Consider the following 16,263-nt stretch of genomic DNA (forward strand, 5'->3'; position numbering starts at 1 on the left):
TCACATGCCCTTCTAGGGGCAATAATGCCAGTGTCCCCTGATAAAGCAGTCACTGTGGGTGTCTGTCCCAGTCACTCCACACAGCCATACCCTTCCTCCCTGGGACCAGCCTCATGGAGACCTCTGACAATGACAGCAAAAGCCCAGCCCAGCCTTTCTCTTCTGGCCCAAATCGTTGCTCATTTTGAGAACCACCTGTGCCTTCTCACTTTGTTCTCCTTCCTGAAATACCTTTCTGCATCTCTTACCCTGCCCCACACTGCACAGAACCTGTGCCCATTCAGACCCTGAGCTGAGTCCCCAGAAGGACAAAGATCAAAAACCCCAGGGTGCTCTCCTCCCCTATTTCCTGCCACCACACCTCCAGGCTTCTGCCCCTCTCATGATACTTGTGGTTTTCTTTACAAAGCGCTTGCTCATGACTAGGATTCCTCCTAGAAGCCTGGCAATCAGCCCACACACAGATGTCTGCTCACGCCTTCTGTCTTCCTAGGGACCAGCCATTGGTGCTTCCACCCTCCCTCCGGAGAGAGCCAGGGATGCTCAGCACAGGAGGAGGCTGACTCATCAAGCAGTGAGAGTTCTCCTCTAAAAGTGGTGAAGAAGGGGCCGCAGGGACTCCTGCAAATGTGGAGGATCCGCTGATGCATTTCATGGGGAGGTCATCTCATCCTGGAAGCCCTTGCTCAGCATCCACTGATGGAGAGCTCATTACCTCCAAAGGCAGCCTCTGACTGGCCTTCCACTCACAATGCCATAGCTGGAGAATTTTGCTAGTGCACATTTCAGCTCCTTCGTCTCCAAGCGTCACTGTCTCAGTACCTTCTGTCTCACACCAGACCTCCTGACACTTCCCACTTCACCCCAGGCAGCACCTCACCCTGGGGCTCAGCCTGGACAACCACCTACCTCAGCCACTGCACTTTCTTCCCCTAGAATTGGGGCCACAACAGTAGACACCCATGCTCTGTCCCGTTCCCCACCAGCAGAGCTGCTCAACAGGATGCAATAACTGGGGGATTGAGGGTGGTGGAAGTGAGGGTCTTGGCAGGCAAGAGCAACTGAACTTTGGCTCAAAGCAAGAGCAAAGGAAACACTGAGCAGGCAACTACTAATGCTCCTCCCCAGGAAGAGCCTGCAGTGCCCCCTGCTGGCTGGAGGAGAGTCTGTATGCATGTCCAATTCACTCCCCTTGCTTCCTGGGCTGAGCCCTGATGACCATTCACGTTAGAGAATCACAGGAGCAGATAGGTCATCTTGTCCAGTGGTTTCAAAATGTGTAAAATTATAGATAGAGTTGCTGGGGGCGATTCTGCATTTTGTTCATTTGACAAAGGCCTCTGAGCTGAGGGGACACATGGGGGCTGAAATCCAGCCTCTATCCTGCTAAACTGTGTACCCCAGCATGGGACTGGGTCAGGCCAGAGGAAGGGATGTCTTTTTGTTCTTCATTCACCTAGACAGTGTTCTTTTGTAATTTGCACAAAGGTGCCATACATACCAGCAGCAGCACTGACACAGAATGCTTCCTTCTAAGAGGGCGATCTTAAAGAACCAAGCTTCTTTGGCTAAAAACGAGCTTGAAAACCGCCCAAAAGGTGGGGAAACTGGGGCCCATGAAGGGGAGGGATTACTCAAAGTCATGCAGTTAATACCAGGACAGAGCTTAGAAGCCAGATCCACTCTCTCCCATAGCAGTGTTCTTTACACCACATTGAGCTAGTTTTCATCCTAAGTCACTTTTGAGAAATCCTGGCTTCTCTGACCCTCCCTCTCTCAGACCCATTAACTTCCCCCCTGAAATCCAGCTACTCTGCACAGTCCTACTGTCCTACTCAGGATCATGGCACAGAATTTGCCCCAAAGGAGAGATGTTGAGAATGCCAGTCCCGTCTGCATAATTTCCTACAAGTACATCACTCATAGGGATGCGGGCAGACAGGCAGAAGGACAGAACAGTGAGAAACTAGAGGGATCTACCAGAGGAGGTGTCGAAGTATGTCAGGGAGCCTGGAGCGATGTGGATCAGTAAAGCTGGTGGTTCAGCTACTGTGCAGATGGGGCCTGCTTTGCAGGTGCAGCCCGCCGGGGTGTCTGTGCCACGCCATAAGGCACATGGGCAGCCACAGTGCCCATCTCCTGAGCCCCAGCCACATGGAACATCTGGTCATCAAAGAAGATGTGTGGGCGGATCTTCTCGAGGAGGGGGCCCTTGGGCGCTCCAGCGAGGAACAAGGCTTCATCTGTCTCCAGGCCCCAGCTGCGCAGGGTCTTGAGAGCCCGGGCCCCGGAACTGGCTGCACTGCGTGCTGTCACCAAGTAGGTACGAATTGGGCACTCCAGCCGCAGGCCTTTGGAGTAGAACTTCTTCTGCAACCTACCCAGTGCCTCTAGAAAGCCCTTTAAGGGGCCCTATGAGAAGGCAAGGGGAACATTGTTAGCTCTACCACCTCCTAAATATTTGTCCCCTCCTCTCCCTAAAGCACTAGTGTCTTGTTTGGTGCGGAAAACTTCAGGATCCCTAAATCTTTCAGTTAGTTCTGCTTATGCCTGCTTAGGCTACTGTGTGCACCAGTGGGGCTCTAGTCAGGGGATCTGTGTTATTGTATATTGATGCTGGGTCAGGATAACTATCAGGGCAACTGTTGATATGTATCATCCATCCATATGCCCATCAAGGTATACAGATGTCTGTCCTGAAGGTCTGTAAGTGTAGCCTTCGATGCCCATCAACAGGGGGGATATTAAAACTATATAGTAACTATGGCATGGGCACCCTCCAATCAGAATGGACTCCAGCTATAAACAGCTGGAGAAGGTGGATCAATGTATAACTGTTGAGTATCAACCGTGCCCATCTGGCACCCAGGTGGCTCAGGGTGTCATCCTCAAGCTCTCTAGGGTCAGGGGAAGAATTTATTCTCTACAGTACCAGAACAATGAAGCTTCCTGAGGATGTGAGAATAAAAAAACAGACGACGATGAAGAGAACTGCTTATTTCCAAAGCAGCTAAAAATAAACAAAAGTGGGCTCCTCGTCTTGGAGACCTCTCTCTTGCTAGGTAAACTGGAATAAGCGTGGTCTCCTGGGCCTCTGCTTACCACTTAGTAGGAAAACTCTCCTGCTCTGGATTCCCAAGGATTTCATAGGCAACTCGCAAGAACAGACGTGAACTGAATATTTAGGAGCCACAACTGAAGCCTGCTGAGCTCTTGGAGAGAGGGGCTCTGAGATTGTTGAGCACCCAGGTTTTTGTTAAAAGCTCAAATAAGAGCTCCCAGCAGAGCTGGAGAATCCCAACAGCCCCAACTCCAGGGAATTTCCACCAAGCTCTAGGGTATATTCTGTTCTGAGAGACACTGAGCAGTTTGAGGGTGAGTGAGGGTCCCTGTGCCCCCAGCCAAGGGATGGATGGCAGGAGATGTCCCAAAGCAAGTGGTCTGCCCCAGATGCCACACTCAGCTGGATCTCCCTGCCCCAATGAGGCGCCCTAGTCCAGCAATTCCTTTCCTCCTGTTTCCAGTGAGGGGAAACAGGCTTCTTAAGAGGGTGGGCGTGCTCTCAGAGGGGTGGGGGATCTCAGGGAGGAAGTGAGGGTTCCAGAGAGAGGATGGGAGCTTCAGAGAGACAGGATGAGGCCTTCAGAGCAGGGCAGGGACTTCAGAGAAGAGGTAGGGACGTAGAGAATGAGGACGTCAGGGAGGGAAAGGAGACCTCAGAAATGGGGATTTGGACTGCGGAGTGGGTATGGGCTTAGAGAGAGGCTAGGTAGAGAATGGAGGCTTCAAAGGAGTATTGGGATTTCAGTGAGGGGATGTGGGCTCAACAAAGCAGATGGAAGCTCATTGATGGGGGGCCAGTGGTCAAGTGAGAGGGTCGAGGGGACCAAGCTGGAATCTGGGCTGAGCTTGGGGTTTGTTTGCTTCCGGGCTGGGAGTGCAGGCCAAGGGCAGGTCTGGGGAGCTGCCTTGTTCCTCTCAGAGGTTCTGGGTCTATGGGGAGCACCTGAGCCAGAGGTTTGTTCTCGTGGGCCTTCTCATGCTCGAAGAATCGGTCCAGCCCGTGGGCCTTGACGATGCGCTCCGACTCGTCCGAGAAGAGCACAGCGTCCCCATCGAAGGCCACGCGCAGCTGACTCTGGGACACAACCACATCCCTGCTGGGGCTGAAGATGGTGGCAGCTGCGATCCCTAGGCAGAGAGAGGCAAGCATTGTCTGCCTTCAGGCTGGGCAGTACGGCTGGAGTGGGCTATCTTAGGCTATCCTTGCCCCACCTGCCTCATACAGGACTCAGGGCAAGGCTGATGAAAACTAATATTTAAAACATGTAAAAACTGGTAGTGCATGGAACCTGGCCAAGAAGAGGGCAGTAGCAGTGGCTCTGAAGCAGATCTCTAGGGCCCTTGCCTTGCCAGGTTACCCTGTTGGTTATTGCTTTGTAGAAAAGTCTGGGAGGAGTCCCGGGGGGCAGGACGGCACTCAGGATTCAGGGCAGGAACTATTTACCAATGAGGGTGAAGGAATTTCAATACTTTAACACCTAGTAAGATCATGCTGCTGTGGACCAGCCAAACATGAGTCCCATCGGCCACTGCCTTCCTGCCAGGGGTGCCTCACAGCCCCTGATGTAGGCCTACAGTGGGGCTGGGAAGGGGCCCCAACTCTCACTTGGCCTCAGTCACTCTCTCACCATTGCTTCTAGCAAGTCACTCACCTTCTCTGGACCACTGTAAAATTAAGGGCCTCTCAGCTCTGGGGCTGAGACCACCGGCTGCAATCGGGTGAGTTGAGTACGTGCACCCTCAGTCTACAGCCACAATGACACCAAGGTATGCCCTGCTGGTGGCTGTTCAGGGTTCCAAAAAACAACCTAGGTGGCCCTGGGAGACAGCACAAGTGATGGCTAGTTGTGTGCACAGACTCTGCAACCCTGGGCTCCTCCAGGGATCCAAGGATGCCTCTCAGGGGTTCAGGCTCCAGGCTAGAGCTGCACTAGATGGCAGAGAGCCAGTGCTGGGAGGCTGGAGACCTGGGCAGCTGGCCGAGCTCATTCCCTAGTCTCCATCTCTTCAAAGACCACTTCAGCCCAACTCTTTGAGAACTGAGGATCACAGAGGCTGGGATTAGGTGAGCTTTGGGAGGAGTGAGCAGTGCTACCCGCACACAACTTCACTGGCCTGAGGATGCTGCAAGCAGGGCCAGTGCCAGGCTTCAAGCCAGGCACCTTCTCAGCTCTGCCAGCACTGGAATCAAGACGACCCAGAACCACCCCTACCCTCAGCAGGGCCTCCCTGTGGACCATTCTCCTGCTCCCTAGCCTGAGGTCAAGTTACAAACACACAGAGGCACACCTACATGCCAGTGCCAAGGCCCCAACCAGAGGGTGTGACATCTGTCTAGGGAAATAGCTCCTGGTTCCTGGTTAAAGAAAGCCTCTAGGGGCTCCCACGCAGCTCAGGAGAGTGAGTTATCAGGGGGAGAGAGGCCAGGCTTCCAGGCAGGGACAACATGAAAGACGAAGAGAAAAGTGAATATATTGTTGGTTGATAGAGAAACTTGCCACTAGTGTTCAGCCTAAGGAACCCTCTCAGGCACCTGGCCAGTCCTTGCTCCTGGGCCTGTTTTATCTCACGTGCAATAGGATACGCACCTCGTTGGGAGGACTGAGACTATGGATACTACCCAAAACTGCCCCTCGAAAGACACACATAGAGGGACATTGTCTTTGTCAGTACTCGCATCTGAGTCTCCTAAACTCCCCTAAGCACTGGCCAGTCCAGCTGCTGGAGATGCTGGCCATTCCCCAGACCCCACCACTCAGGCTTTCAGGCTGGACTAGATATGAATCCTCCTTCCCATTGGCCCAGGGCAGGGCAGAGGCTGCCTATGGTCCTACAGGAATCAGAACTCCTTCTGACTTGGAGGAATCATAGAAGAAAGTAGCTTTCTGGGCTGTAGAGAGGGTTTCCGTGGAAACAGAAGGCTGGGTGATGCTGAGAAGCAAAAGCATCCATGACACAGTAGGGCCAGAGGTAGGAAGATGGAATGGGTAGGGCCTTGCTTTCAGAATTTATAGGACAGATTATAAGAATTAAGGAAAGCATTAGTCAGCCTTGCCTTCTAGTTACCATGGCAACTCCCAGCACCTGCTCGGAACTTTAGGACCAGGCCTCCCGCCTCAGGGACCTCTTTGCTGCACTCCCCATATTCTCCCTCCTCACTTAGACTTACCCTCATCAATGGCTTCTCGCACTTTTTCCGCGTCGGCTGACAAGTAGAGGTTGGTGTGATAGGCCTTGAGGTAGCAGATCGGGCTGTTCCCACCTGTCATGCAGAACCTCTCGATGAACAGGTCTGGGAAGGAGGTAGAGGACCCAGGTGAGGCCAGGGTCAACCCTGGGCTTCAGGGCAGTCTCTCTGTGCCCTGTGGACGCCATCCTAGTTCTGGGTGTGGTAGGGCAGCACAGCATGTCTCTGTGGAATTTTCGGCCAGTGTTCCCCTCTGAGCCCCTCCATCCTTCATGAAATGAGGACGATCACATCTCTAGAGCAATTGCCCAGCTCACAGGGACATCCTCTTTTCAAGGATCACAGTGCTACATGCCTGTATGACCCCGCCTCCTGGCCATAGCTGATTGGATAAGAGCAGACACCTGACCCAAGCTGGGCCAATCTGATTACCTAGGTTGTCAACCGCTGGTCCCCATGACTGCAAAGGTTGTAAAGTATTTGTTGGTTGATAAACGGCTGCTGCTCTGAGCCCATTAAGTTACCCGTCACTCTCGCAGCCCCTTACCCAGGACCTCTGTCCTCTCCAGCGTCCACAGCAGAAGGCGGTAATGCCTGGTATGGCAGGGGTCCTTCAGGGCCCTGCTTCAGCACTATAGGGAGAGTCTGTCCTGATTACGCAGTGTGTATGTCACACAGGTGGTTAAATATTTTTACTATCAACCCTGCTCCCAAGAATTTGAAATTAGGATTTAAAAATGCCAACTAGACTCTCTTGGTTGCTAAAAACCAGGCCTGGTAAACCCATAAATATAGGTGTACTCTTTTTCTTTTTCTTTCTTTTTTTTTGAGACAGAGTCTCGCTCTGTCGCCCAGTGGCACGATCTCGGCTCACTGCAAGCTCCGCCTCCCGGGTTCACGTCATTCTCCTGCCTCCGCCTCCAGAGTAGCTGGGACCACAGGCCCCACCACCACGCCCAGCTAATTTTTTTTGTATTTTTAGTAGAGACGCGGTTTCATCGTGTTAGCCATCCGATCTCCTGACCTCGTGATCCCCCGCCTCGGCCTCCCAAAGTGCTGGGATCACAGGCGTGAGCCACCGTGCCCGGCCAGGTGTATTATTTTTCTGTCTCTCTCTCTCCCCAAAGTGGATTTCTCTTTCTCCTCCTCTCCTCTCCTCTCCCCTCCCCTCCCCTCCCCTCCCCTCCCCTCTCCTTTCCTTTCCATCTCACTCTGTCACCAGGCTGGAGTGCAGTGGGGTGATCTCAGTTCATTGCAACCTCTGCCTCCTGGGTTCAAGTGATTCTCATACCTCAGCCTCCCGAGTAGCTGGGATTACAGGTGTGCACCACCACGACAGGATAATTTTTGTATTTTTAGTAGAGACAGGGTTTTACAATGTTAGGCTGGTTTTGAACTCCTGACCTCAAGTGTTCCACCCGTCCTGGCCTCCCAAATTGCTGGGATTACAGGAGTGAGCCACCGCACCTGGCCCGCTTTTCTTGAGTACGGTTTTTATTTAGGAAAAGCAGAGAAATCCAATTTCAGGGGAGAGAGGAAAAAAAAAAAGAGCAAACTTGCTAGAGAAGCACAAATAAAGGTTCATGTGGCCTGAAGAAAAGAAGAGCTGGGAGAGATTTCTAGTACTTGGATTCAGGCCTTTGTAGGCCCAATTTTATTTCCTGCCCTCTGAAAGACACCCCTGTAACCTAATAAGAAATTCTCTTGGGCTTAAGCTAGCTCTGGAGGGTCTATTATTTTTAACCTTGAGTTTAGAATAAGACACAAAGCCCTTTCACTCTGACAGCTGCACCTGATTCTCCCAGCAGCCTTGTGAGGCCTGTTAGCCCCATCACAGTTAGAGAAACTGAGGCAGGGAGGCAGTAACTGTCCCACCTAATCACACTGAGAGTGGGGTGTGCTGGAGCTGGCTTGGACTGGCTTGCAAAAGCCCACAGTTAAACATTCAGAAATGTTGTGAGCCATTTGTGTTGTTCAACCACTGATAGCTTGAAACCAGTCCTGGTGGAAATATTTACACCCTGAAAACTAGCAACACTACAAGTCAGGGTTTTGTTTGTTTGTTTAAAGAGCGAATTTACCAGCACACAATGGGCTTGGGGTTCTGGTCAGTACAACTCCATCCTGCAGAGGTGTGGCCCCATCCCTGGGGGGTCTGGTAGGGGTGTCCCAGGGCAAACCCCCCATCCTCATGCTCGTGCTCACCATAGTGGTTGATACTGTTGATGAGGCGGACACCCACTTGAGCATGGTTGTTTGTCATGAGGACGATGTCGAAGACATCCTCACTATCGGGATACAGCTCCCGCAGCCGCCTGTTCACGGCCTCCAGAGCCTGGAAAGGAGAGGGCACCCCCCAGCTTAGACCCCCAAGGATTGATACCTGAAGTTGGTGGCCGAGGATCCAGTGAGAGGAGGTGAGGAGCCATGCTTGGGATGAGATAAGTGCGCATGAGCTACCTTCTCCTAATGCAAGTTGCTTACCGCTCAGGGGTACCTCGCTAGAGAGAGTCGGGGCTGAAATCCAGCCCGCATTCCACTCACCAAGCTGGTTACCAGGCGTGGGGCTGCATTCGTCCAGAGGGTGGACAAATTTGCTTCCCAAAAGGCTGTCACCTAGCCAAGCTGTGCACCTGTGTGGTTACATCTGCCCAGAGGGGCCCTTTTTCCTTACTCAAATACCCATGGGAGTGCCGTTTTCTAATCCCCACAAAGGCGCTGTATGAGCTAGCAGTGGAACTGCTCCCTCACCTTCACGAAAGGGAAGGCTGGCCCGGGACTGAAGGGCTCGTTCTCATGTTCCAGCTGGTAGCGCACGTACTCCTCCACGCCCTGCTCCGTATAGATCCGCTGCTCCTCGTCCATGCGAAACAAGGCTCGGGAGGACACAGCAATGGTGACTGCATTCTGAGGCTTGGGCTGCAGAGGTATGGGAGAAGGGGTCGTCACTCAGATGACTGCCCCTGAGGCAGGCTCACATGTGTGAGTCTCCCTGGGTAGTGAGGACATGGAGAAGACCCAGACCCAGTCTCTACCTAAAGAGGCCCAGCCTTGAGCAGATGTGGACTTAGGTCAGGACCCCATCTATGACGGACCCAGATGGGGGTTGAGAGAGGTGCTGGCTCCCTTGCTGGAAGCACAATCTGATGGGGGGAGGGCCATGCCCTTGGGAGTTTGCAATCTAGTCAGGCATCTGGACACAAGAAAAAAATGAAGCCAATATATGTGGCCAAAGTATGACTGATGCTGGAGATTATCTCAGATGGTTTCCATTGTAAAATAAGAGCTGCATGCCCTTAGGAAGAAATGATGCCCATAAATGTGACAATTTATATAAAAAATGTATCTCCAGCCCAGATCTGTCTCCTGAGCTCCAGATTCACACATCCATCTAACTGCCCCAGTTGACTAACAGCCTCTCAAACTTAACATTCCCAAGGCTGAATTCCCATCACCTTCTCCCCTCCCAAACCTGATCCCTTCTCCATGTAACTCATAGCAAGGCTTAGAACCACTATCCATTCATTACTGAAGCAGAAGCTGGGAAGTCAGCCTCAACTCCCTTCCTCATCAATCGATCACCAAAATGAGTCAACTCTACTAGTATCCACCCACTTCTTTCGTTCAGGCCATCATCATCTGTCACCTTCTCTAATTTGTCATTCATGCTGCTGTCAGGGGATTTTTCTAAAGTTCAGATCTGATCACAGCCCCCCCTCTTTAGTGGTGCACACTATTCTCAGAATATGGCTGGCAGCCTCTAGTGTGGAAATAGAAAGCCCTTCACAACAGACCCCTACTTCTCTTTCCATTCCCCTCTTCCCATCCCCCAGCTTTGCCCCATCTGACCTTTCTCACATCAGGGCATACTTTCCCCCTCTTTTTTTTTTTTTTTTTTTTTTTTTTTTCTGAGATGGAGTTTCACTCTTGTTGCCCAGGCTGGAGTGCAGTGGCGTGATCTTGGCTCACTGCAACCTCCGCCTCTCAGGTTCGAGCGATTGTCCTGCCTCAGCCTCCCAAGTAGCTGGGACTACAGGCACCCACGACCCCAGACAGCAGCTGGACCTTTATAGTCCCTAGGGAGGATCAGAATATGAGTGCCCAAGGGATCTACAGACACCTAGAGAATCCCACCACATCTCTGTGTCCTGAGAAGTCCTGGGGTCATGATTCCCACTTTACAAATTAAAAATGAGGGGCTCAAATTGAGGTCAAGGCTCATAAATGCACCTTGCATTCTCGCCTCTCCTGATCACCCGTGGGTCATGTACTCAACCCCATTGCATCTTCCTGGGGTCAGTCCTGGGCTCCAATCAGTTGACAACATTGAGTGGTTACCATCTGAGAGACACTGTGGTGGACATGGCAGGAAACAACACAAGTGTGATCCCTGTCCCCATGGAGCTCATGATCCACCCCCAAGACAGGCCAATGCCATCTTTTAAAAGAGCACTGTCCAATGGAACTTTCTATGATAATGGAAATATTCCATAATCTGTGCTGCCCCTGTGACTATGGAACAATTTGAAATGTGACTAATGAGACTGAGAAGCTGAATTTTAGATTTTATTTCATTTAAATGAACTTAAACAGCTATATGTGGCTAGTGGTTAATGCAGCTTTAGAACCTTACAATGGGAGTGGAAGACAAAAGAGTTCCCCAAGGTCATGTGGTAGACCTCAGTTTGCATTTGACTTTGAACCCCAACCAAGATGATGTATTGGGCCAGCAAGGTCTGTGTAAGGCAGTGGCAGGACAGGTACTTCTTCTTGGAGGTTCAACCCAAATACCTTTCTTAGTTGCTGACTACCACCATATGTGTGTCCTCAGGGTGGGGTCGGTGGTGGAGTGGGGAGACCCACTCTCATAAACCCTGGAAGGCCAGAGGCCTTTCGAACAGGAGCTGAGCTTGCTCCACCCACTGGGCTTACTGCCCCAGGGATAGGGCCATCACCCCTCTAAGGACAGAGAGTCAGCTGCCCTCCCAGCCCCATTAGGCAGGTTCCCAAGCCTGCCACTCCAGCCCTGGCAGCCAGCCAAGGTCTCACTTCTCACTTTCTGTCCCACAGTCCCTGCCAGACTGCCAAGTCCTGGGCTCCCTCTGGCTGAGCCACCCAAACAGACCCCAATCCATCCTGCCCCTGGTTGTTGCAAGAAAAACGTCCTGGTTGCATTGGCCCCAAGAGTCCTCTGCTTGTCTCTTTTCCAGATAGGGAAACAGGCCCAGAAAGGGGCAGAGTATTACCCTAGGTCAAGGCAGAGCAAGATGAGATCTCAAGTCTCCGGCCTCTACCCTGGCCTCTGTCCACACTGCAGTCCCCTTGCTATCCCCCTCCTCAACACTTCCCAGAAGATTCTGTCCCTTGCTACTTCCGCCTTCCCTGGAAACATCTCCCCATCTTTCACTTTCCAGATTTGGGAGAAATGATCAGGGCGTGCTCACAAACTGAGGTTTCTAATGGCAGGTCTCTGTTTCCCGTCAGAATGGGGGTCCCAAGGGCAGGACTCTGCATCCACACTTAGACTGCTGTGACACAGTACAAGTGAGGTGGAGTCTAACATCCCAGAGGCCATGGCTGTGTAAGAAATATGGATCCCAGCTGGGACTGATGAATGACCTGTCCAGGCTCCAGGTGGAGCTGAAGGAGCAGGTGAAATGGGCTGGCCAGAGATAGGGACAAGTTGTGGACGTAGAGACCCTCCTGGGCCTGGCCGCAGAGGTGGCCATGTGTTGGCAGGGGCATCTAGGAACAGTTCCTCCAGAGAGCAGAAAGAAGCCCTGATCTCAGACTGGGAATTGGGTCAGAGTGACTCAAGGGCTCAGTCTGGGAGCTCAGAGCTCCAGGAAACCAGGGTCCTGGCAGCTCTCTCTGCCTTCCAGGGTCAGGCTGATGGCTCCGGCTAGGGGATGGGAATGGAAGAATAACAGAGGGCAGCCCACTCCCACCTGGACTGCCTGAGGAGCTCCCATGTAGGCTAACGTAATTCTGCCTGTTGGGTCCAAGATAGAAACATAGGCAAAAAGCTGTTATTCCTAATAGGACTTAGAGAGGGAAGGGCTGCTGAAGGAGAGAGGGACAGGAGAGTTCTGGATTGAAGAAGTGCTCTGACCTCATGAGGTGAGGGCCTCCAACAGGCCTTCAGGCGTTAAATATTTTACTCAGGCCCCTGGGAATGAGAATTAGCCCAGGCCAGGCCATGATGGGGCCCATGAGGCCTAGAGCCCCCAAAATAGCCTGTGGGAAGAGGGGTTTCTGCAGGAAGGAATAGGAGCTGGGAAGCCTCCAGGCTTCTTGCCTCCCAGAGAACCATGAGAGTCAGGGGCTGACCCAGGGGTCATGACTGACAACTGGGCCTGAGCTCTCTGGTTCCTTGGTGCCTGGGGAGGAAATGGATTTTGAGCACTGATGCTTTCACTACTCCGGTCCCCAGTCTCCATCCCTTCTTCTGCATCACACAGGCCACAGCATTGACATTCATCCAGCTTCCTCTTCAGAGAGGCACCAGCCTTCTCACTGGTGGGTTTGCTGCCGGACCCACCCTTTCCAATCCATCCCAGAGTGATCTTTCTAAAATAAAAATGGGACCCAGTTAATCCCCTGATGAAAAATCCTGTAATAGCTCTATAATGGTATTCATATGTTTTTTTAAATGTAGGTTGACTTTTTATTTAAATGAATTCAAATAAACTTTGAATTCAATATGTAAGCCAGATATTACCATATATCTCATACCATATGGTAACAGATATAACATATATAATTGGTGTATATTTATTTTACAGATTCAAATGCATTACATTTATTTATTTATTATAAAGTCAATCAATGAAAACAACACAGTTGTTTGCATGACAACAAATTTGAAACTAGAGGTTAGAATGCCAGTGCAGACTTAAGCTTCAGCATCCGGCCAAGTTGTTGCTGTGTTTGTATTTGTACAGTATTGAGAAAGTCCTGATTCAGACCAATAAGTGGCTGGAAATGCTAAAAGGTTTTTTGTTTTGTTTTGTTTTAAACTACAGGCCTTGCAATCTCAAGATGCTCTTTGATGAAACAGATCACAGGGAAAGCCTTATTCTGAGGTTTGCTTTAAAAAAAAATCTGCAGCACAAGCTAGTGGCCTTCAGGCTGCTAAAATGTCCACCTAATACATTAGAGTGAGTTGGGTTTTATTACACATTTTTAATTGTTTAAAACATAGTCTGAAGAAGAAAGAAAATAAATTGGATTCACATGTGTGCAGACTCCCTGAAACATGGGGCTTGGGGAAGCTAGTTTGGAAATCCCTGACCCCCTTGAGTAAGGTCCAGACTCCTTAACATGATCCCCAAGGCCCTCTGTGGGCTCTTCCACATCCCTCCAGCTCTTCTTCCAACAATCCTGCATTCTTCATTCAGTACTTATTCAGGAACACAGTCCTGAGCTTCAGAGACATCTGCATGACTTTTGCCTGTCCTGTTTCCCTCTCTCTGGGAAACTCCACCTACTCAGGCTTTAAGATCAGGATAAGTGCCACTTCTACAAAGCTTTCCCCTGTGTGATGTCACTACTCCACTCCCCGCCAACTGCCCCAGGCTCTCATCTCCGGAGCCCCCATCAGTGTGCAGTGAGCTCCTGGGGCAGGGACTCAGTTAATTCTTCAATCCCCACTGTTGAGCAGAGCTTGGAGGTGCTAAGTGAATGATTGCCGATAGGGTGGACCTCTTGGGGAAGGGTTCTCAGAGGGAAGCAGCAAGTTGCTTTAAGATCAAGCTGGAGCCCTTCGGAGGACCGCTGTGGGCCAACCTCTATTCTCAGTTCTCTCCTCAAGCTCTGAGATCTGGGAAGCTGGAGAAAGCAAGGCCCAGGGGCAGACCAGGGCATCATCAACTTGTTTGATGGGGGAGAGGAGAGAGCTCCTCTGTGTGAGGCCCCAGACGGTTGACACCACCACAGGGTCGTGGGGATGTTAATGCCCACTGCAAGGGGAGCAGAACCCGAGCTGGTGGGCAGAGTCCAGCGCTGGGAGCCTGCAGCCAGGGGCGCCGATCGCCCCCCCGCGCAGAGTGTGGATCCCAGTGCCTGGAGAGAGCAGCTCCCTTTCCTTAGGACTCGGGGAGCGCACTGCCCCCAGCCCAGGGCCCAGGACCCACAGCCAGACCCCAAACGCAGAGTCTCAGGTCCGGAGCCCGATGCCCAGATGGCGGAGACCGGAGCGCACAGCCAGGAACCGGGTTCCCGAGTCTGGTTACCCGCGCCTGGGGCACTTCTGCAAGCGCTGCTGACCCGCTTCGCCAACAAGTGCAATCCGCGCTCCCCGGCGGCCCCAGTGGGGAGGGGCTGGGGCTGCGGGCCTCTAGCTGGGCCCTGATGACAGCATGGGGGAGGGGGATCCTGGCGTGGAACCCGAGTCCCGGTAAAAAATACACCAGAGCAGAGCTCCCAAAATAAACCCCAGCCCGCGCCAGCTGCCGGGCGCATTCTGGGGTTGAGGAGCTGCGTTCCCTCCCAGAGGGGCGCCACCGGTCCCTTCCCAAGAGACTTATGACCCCTCCTCCGGGGTAACCCTTCCCCCGTCCCCCGCATACCCGTGCATTGCTTTTACCGATTTGGGTTTCTTCTTGGGCGCGAGGTTGTCGTAGAAAATCTTGGCTTCCTCCCAGACCGGGGCCGCAGCGGTCTCAGCTCCTGGCCCGGGCTCGCGGGGCTCCTGGGGCTCCCGGGGCTCCCCAGGTTCCATGCTCCGTCTCTGACCTGGCCCGGCCAGAGCAGGCGGCGGCGTAGACGCGGAGCTGGCTGGGGCTGGGCTGCAGGAGGCAGGCGAGTCCCGGCGAGGGAAGGGGGCGGGCAGCGGCGGGGAGGCTGTGCGTGTGAGCTGGGCTCCCCGCCCGCCGGGCGGAGGGAGGTCACACTCGCCCTCTCGGTCGCCCGTGTGTCGCTGCCGTTGCTGCTGCTACTGCTGTACGGTATGAGGGATAGCTGGGCTCTCCTTCCCCGACCGACCCACGCCCGAGGCCGGTTGGGTAGTGAGGGGGGCTCTCTGGGTTTGTGGGCTGCAGCGGATTGGGGATTGCGAAATTGATGTTCTTCGCAGGCGCCGAAGGGCGCGGAGACAGGAGAGGCCTGACAACTTTTTTTTTTTCCCCAGGATAGTGATCCCCAAAGGAGAAAATGAAAAGCTAGCCGCCCCCCTCCCAAAAGCTAGCCGTCCATCTTTCCTTTAGGAGCCAGGACGCTGGGATCCTGGCGATGTCCCCTTCCCTACGAAGCCAGTCCATCCGGCAGACGGGCAGGAGGTGATGCATGGATAGCTCCAACTACTAGCAGAAGCCTGCTCCCAGCGGGAGCTCAGTGAAGGGCCCAACCCGGCAGCTCGTCCACACCGTGTAGGAGGGGTCCTTGAAGTCCATGTCGAGACCAGGCTCCCCTTGGCCTGGGGTGGGGACCCAGGCCAGAGAGACTCCCAGGGACTCTGAATCCGAATTCTTGCTGGCCCTTTGGTGGTCAGCAGGGGGCGCGCATTCCTAGGCCGCACCTGCCCAGCTTGGGGAGATTCGTTATAGGCCATGAAGGGGCTGGATAGAGGGAGGGCAGAAGAGGGTCCTCGGAACTACCATCCTGGAATTCCAGGGTGTTGTCCCTCTTGATGCAGAGCTCTGTACTAGTCTCAGGGTGCAGACACAAATGTCACCCATCCCAAGGCACAGGCCACGAAGCAGACTCTCAGAGGTGTGCATGGGTGGGTGGGAGAAGCAGGAGAAAACACTGGCTTAGCTAGGAGGGCCTCTGACTGGGGAGGTCAGGGGGCTACAGAATGGAGTGATCCCCTCAGCCTCCACCAGGTCCTGGAAGGAACAAACCAACCCTCGTGTGGGAGGAAGGGAAAAATCATAATAAAATGTTAGGATTGGGGAAGTGTGTTTAGACTTACTTCTAGGCTTAGAAGATTGTTTCCAGAGATGGCCCAAAAACCTCTTCCATCCTGCCTGTCCTTTGGCAATGGGACTTTGACACTCCTCCTGTTCAGAGGT

At 52.9% G+C, this 16,263-nt stretch overlaps 1 protein-coding gene across 1 annotated transcript; it reads right to left on the minus strand.

The window, feature by feature from the left end:
• Positions 1-817: 817 nt before the first annotated feature.
• Positions 818-14,983, minus strand: NT5C1A (5'-nucleotidase, cytosolic IA). Its single transcript, XM_032160375.2, has 6 exons — positions 14,838-14,983; positions 9,002-9,169; positions 8,456-8,585; positions 6,233-6,355; positions 4,007-4,191; positions 818-2,412 (listed from the first exon to the last, which is right to left on the minus strand). Exons 1-6 carry the CDS (start codon positions 14,970-14,972, stop codon positions 2,047-2,049), a joined length of 1,107 nt encoding a protein of 368 aa, XP_032016266.1. The 5' UTR covers positions 14,973-14,983; the 3' UTR covers positions 818-2,046.
• Positions 14,984-16,263: the final 1,280 nt, after the last annotated feature.

Source organism: Hylobates moloch, unplaced genomic scaffold, assembly GCF_009828535.3.
Source record: "Hylobates moloch isolate HMO894 unplaced genomic scaffold, HMol_V3 SCAFFOLD_8, whole genome shotgun sequence".
NCBI classification, from domain to species: Eukaryota; Metazoa; Chordata; class Mammalia; order Primates; family Hylobatidae; genus Hylobates; species Hylobates moloch.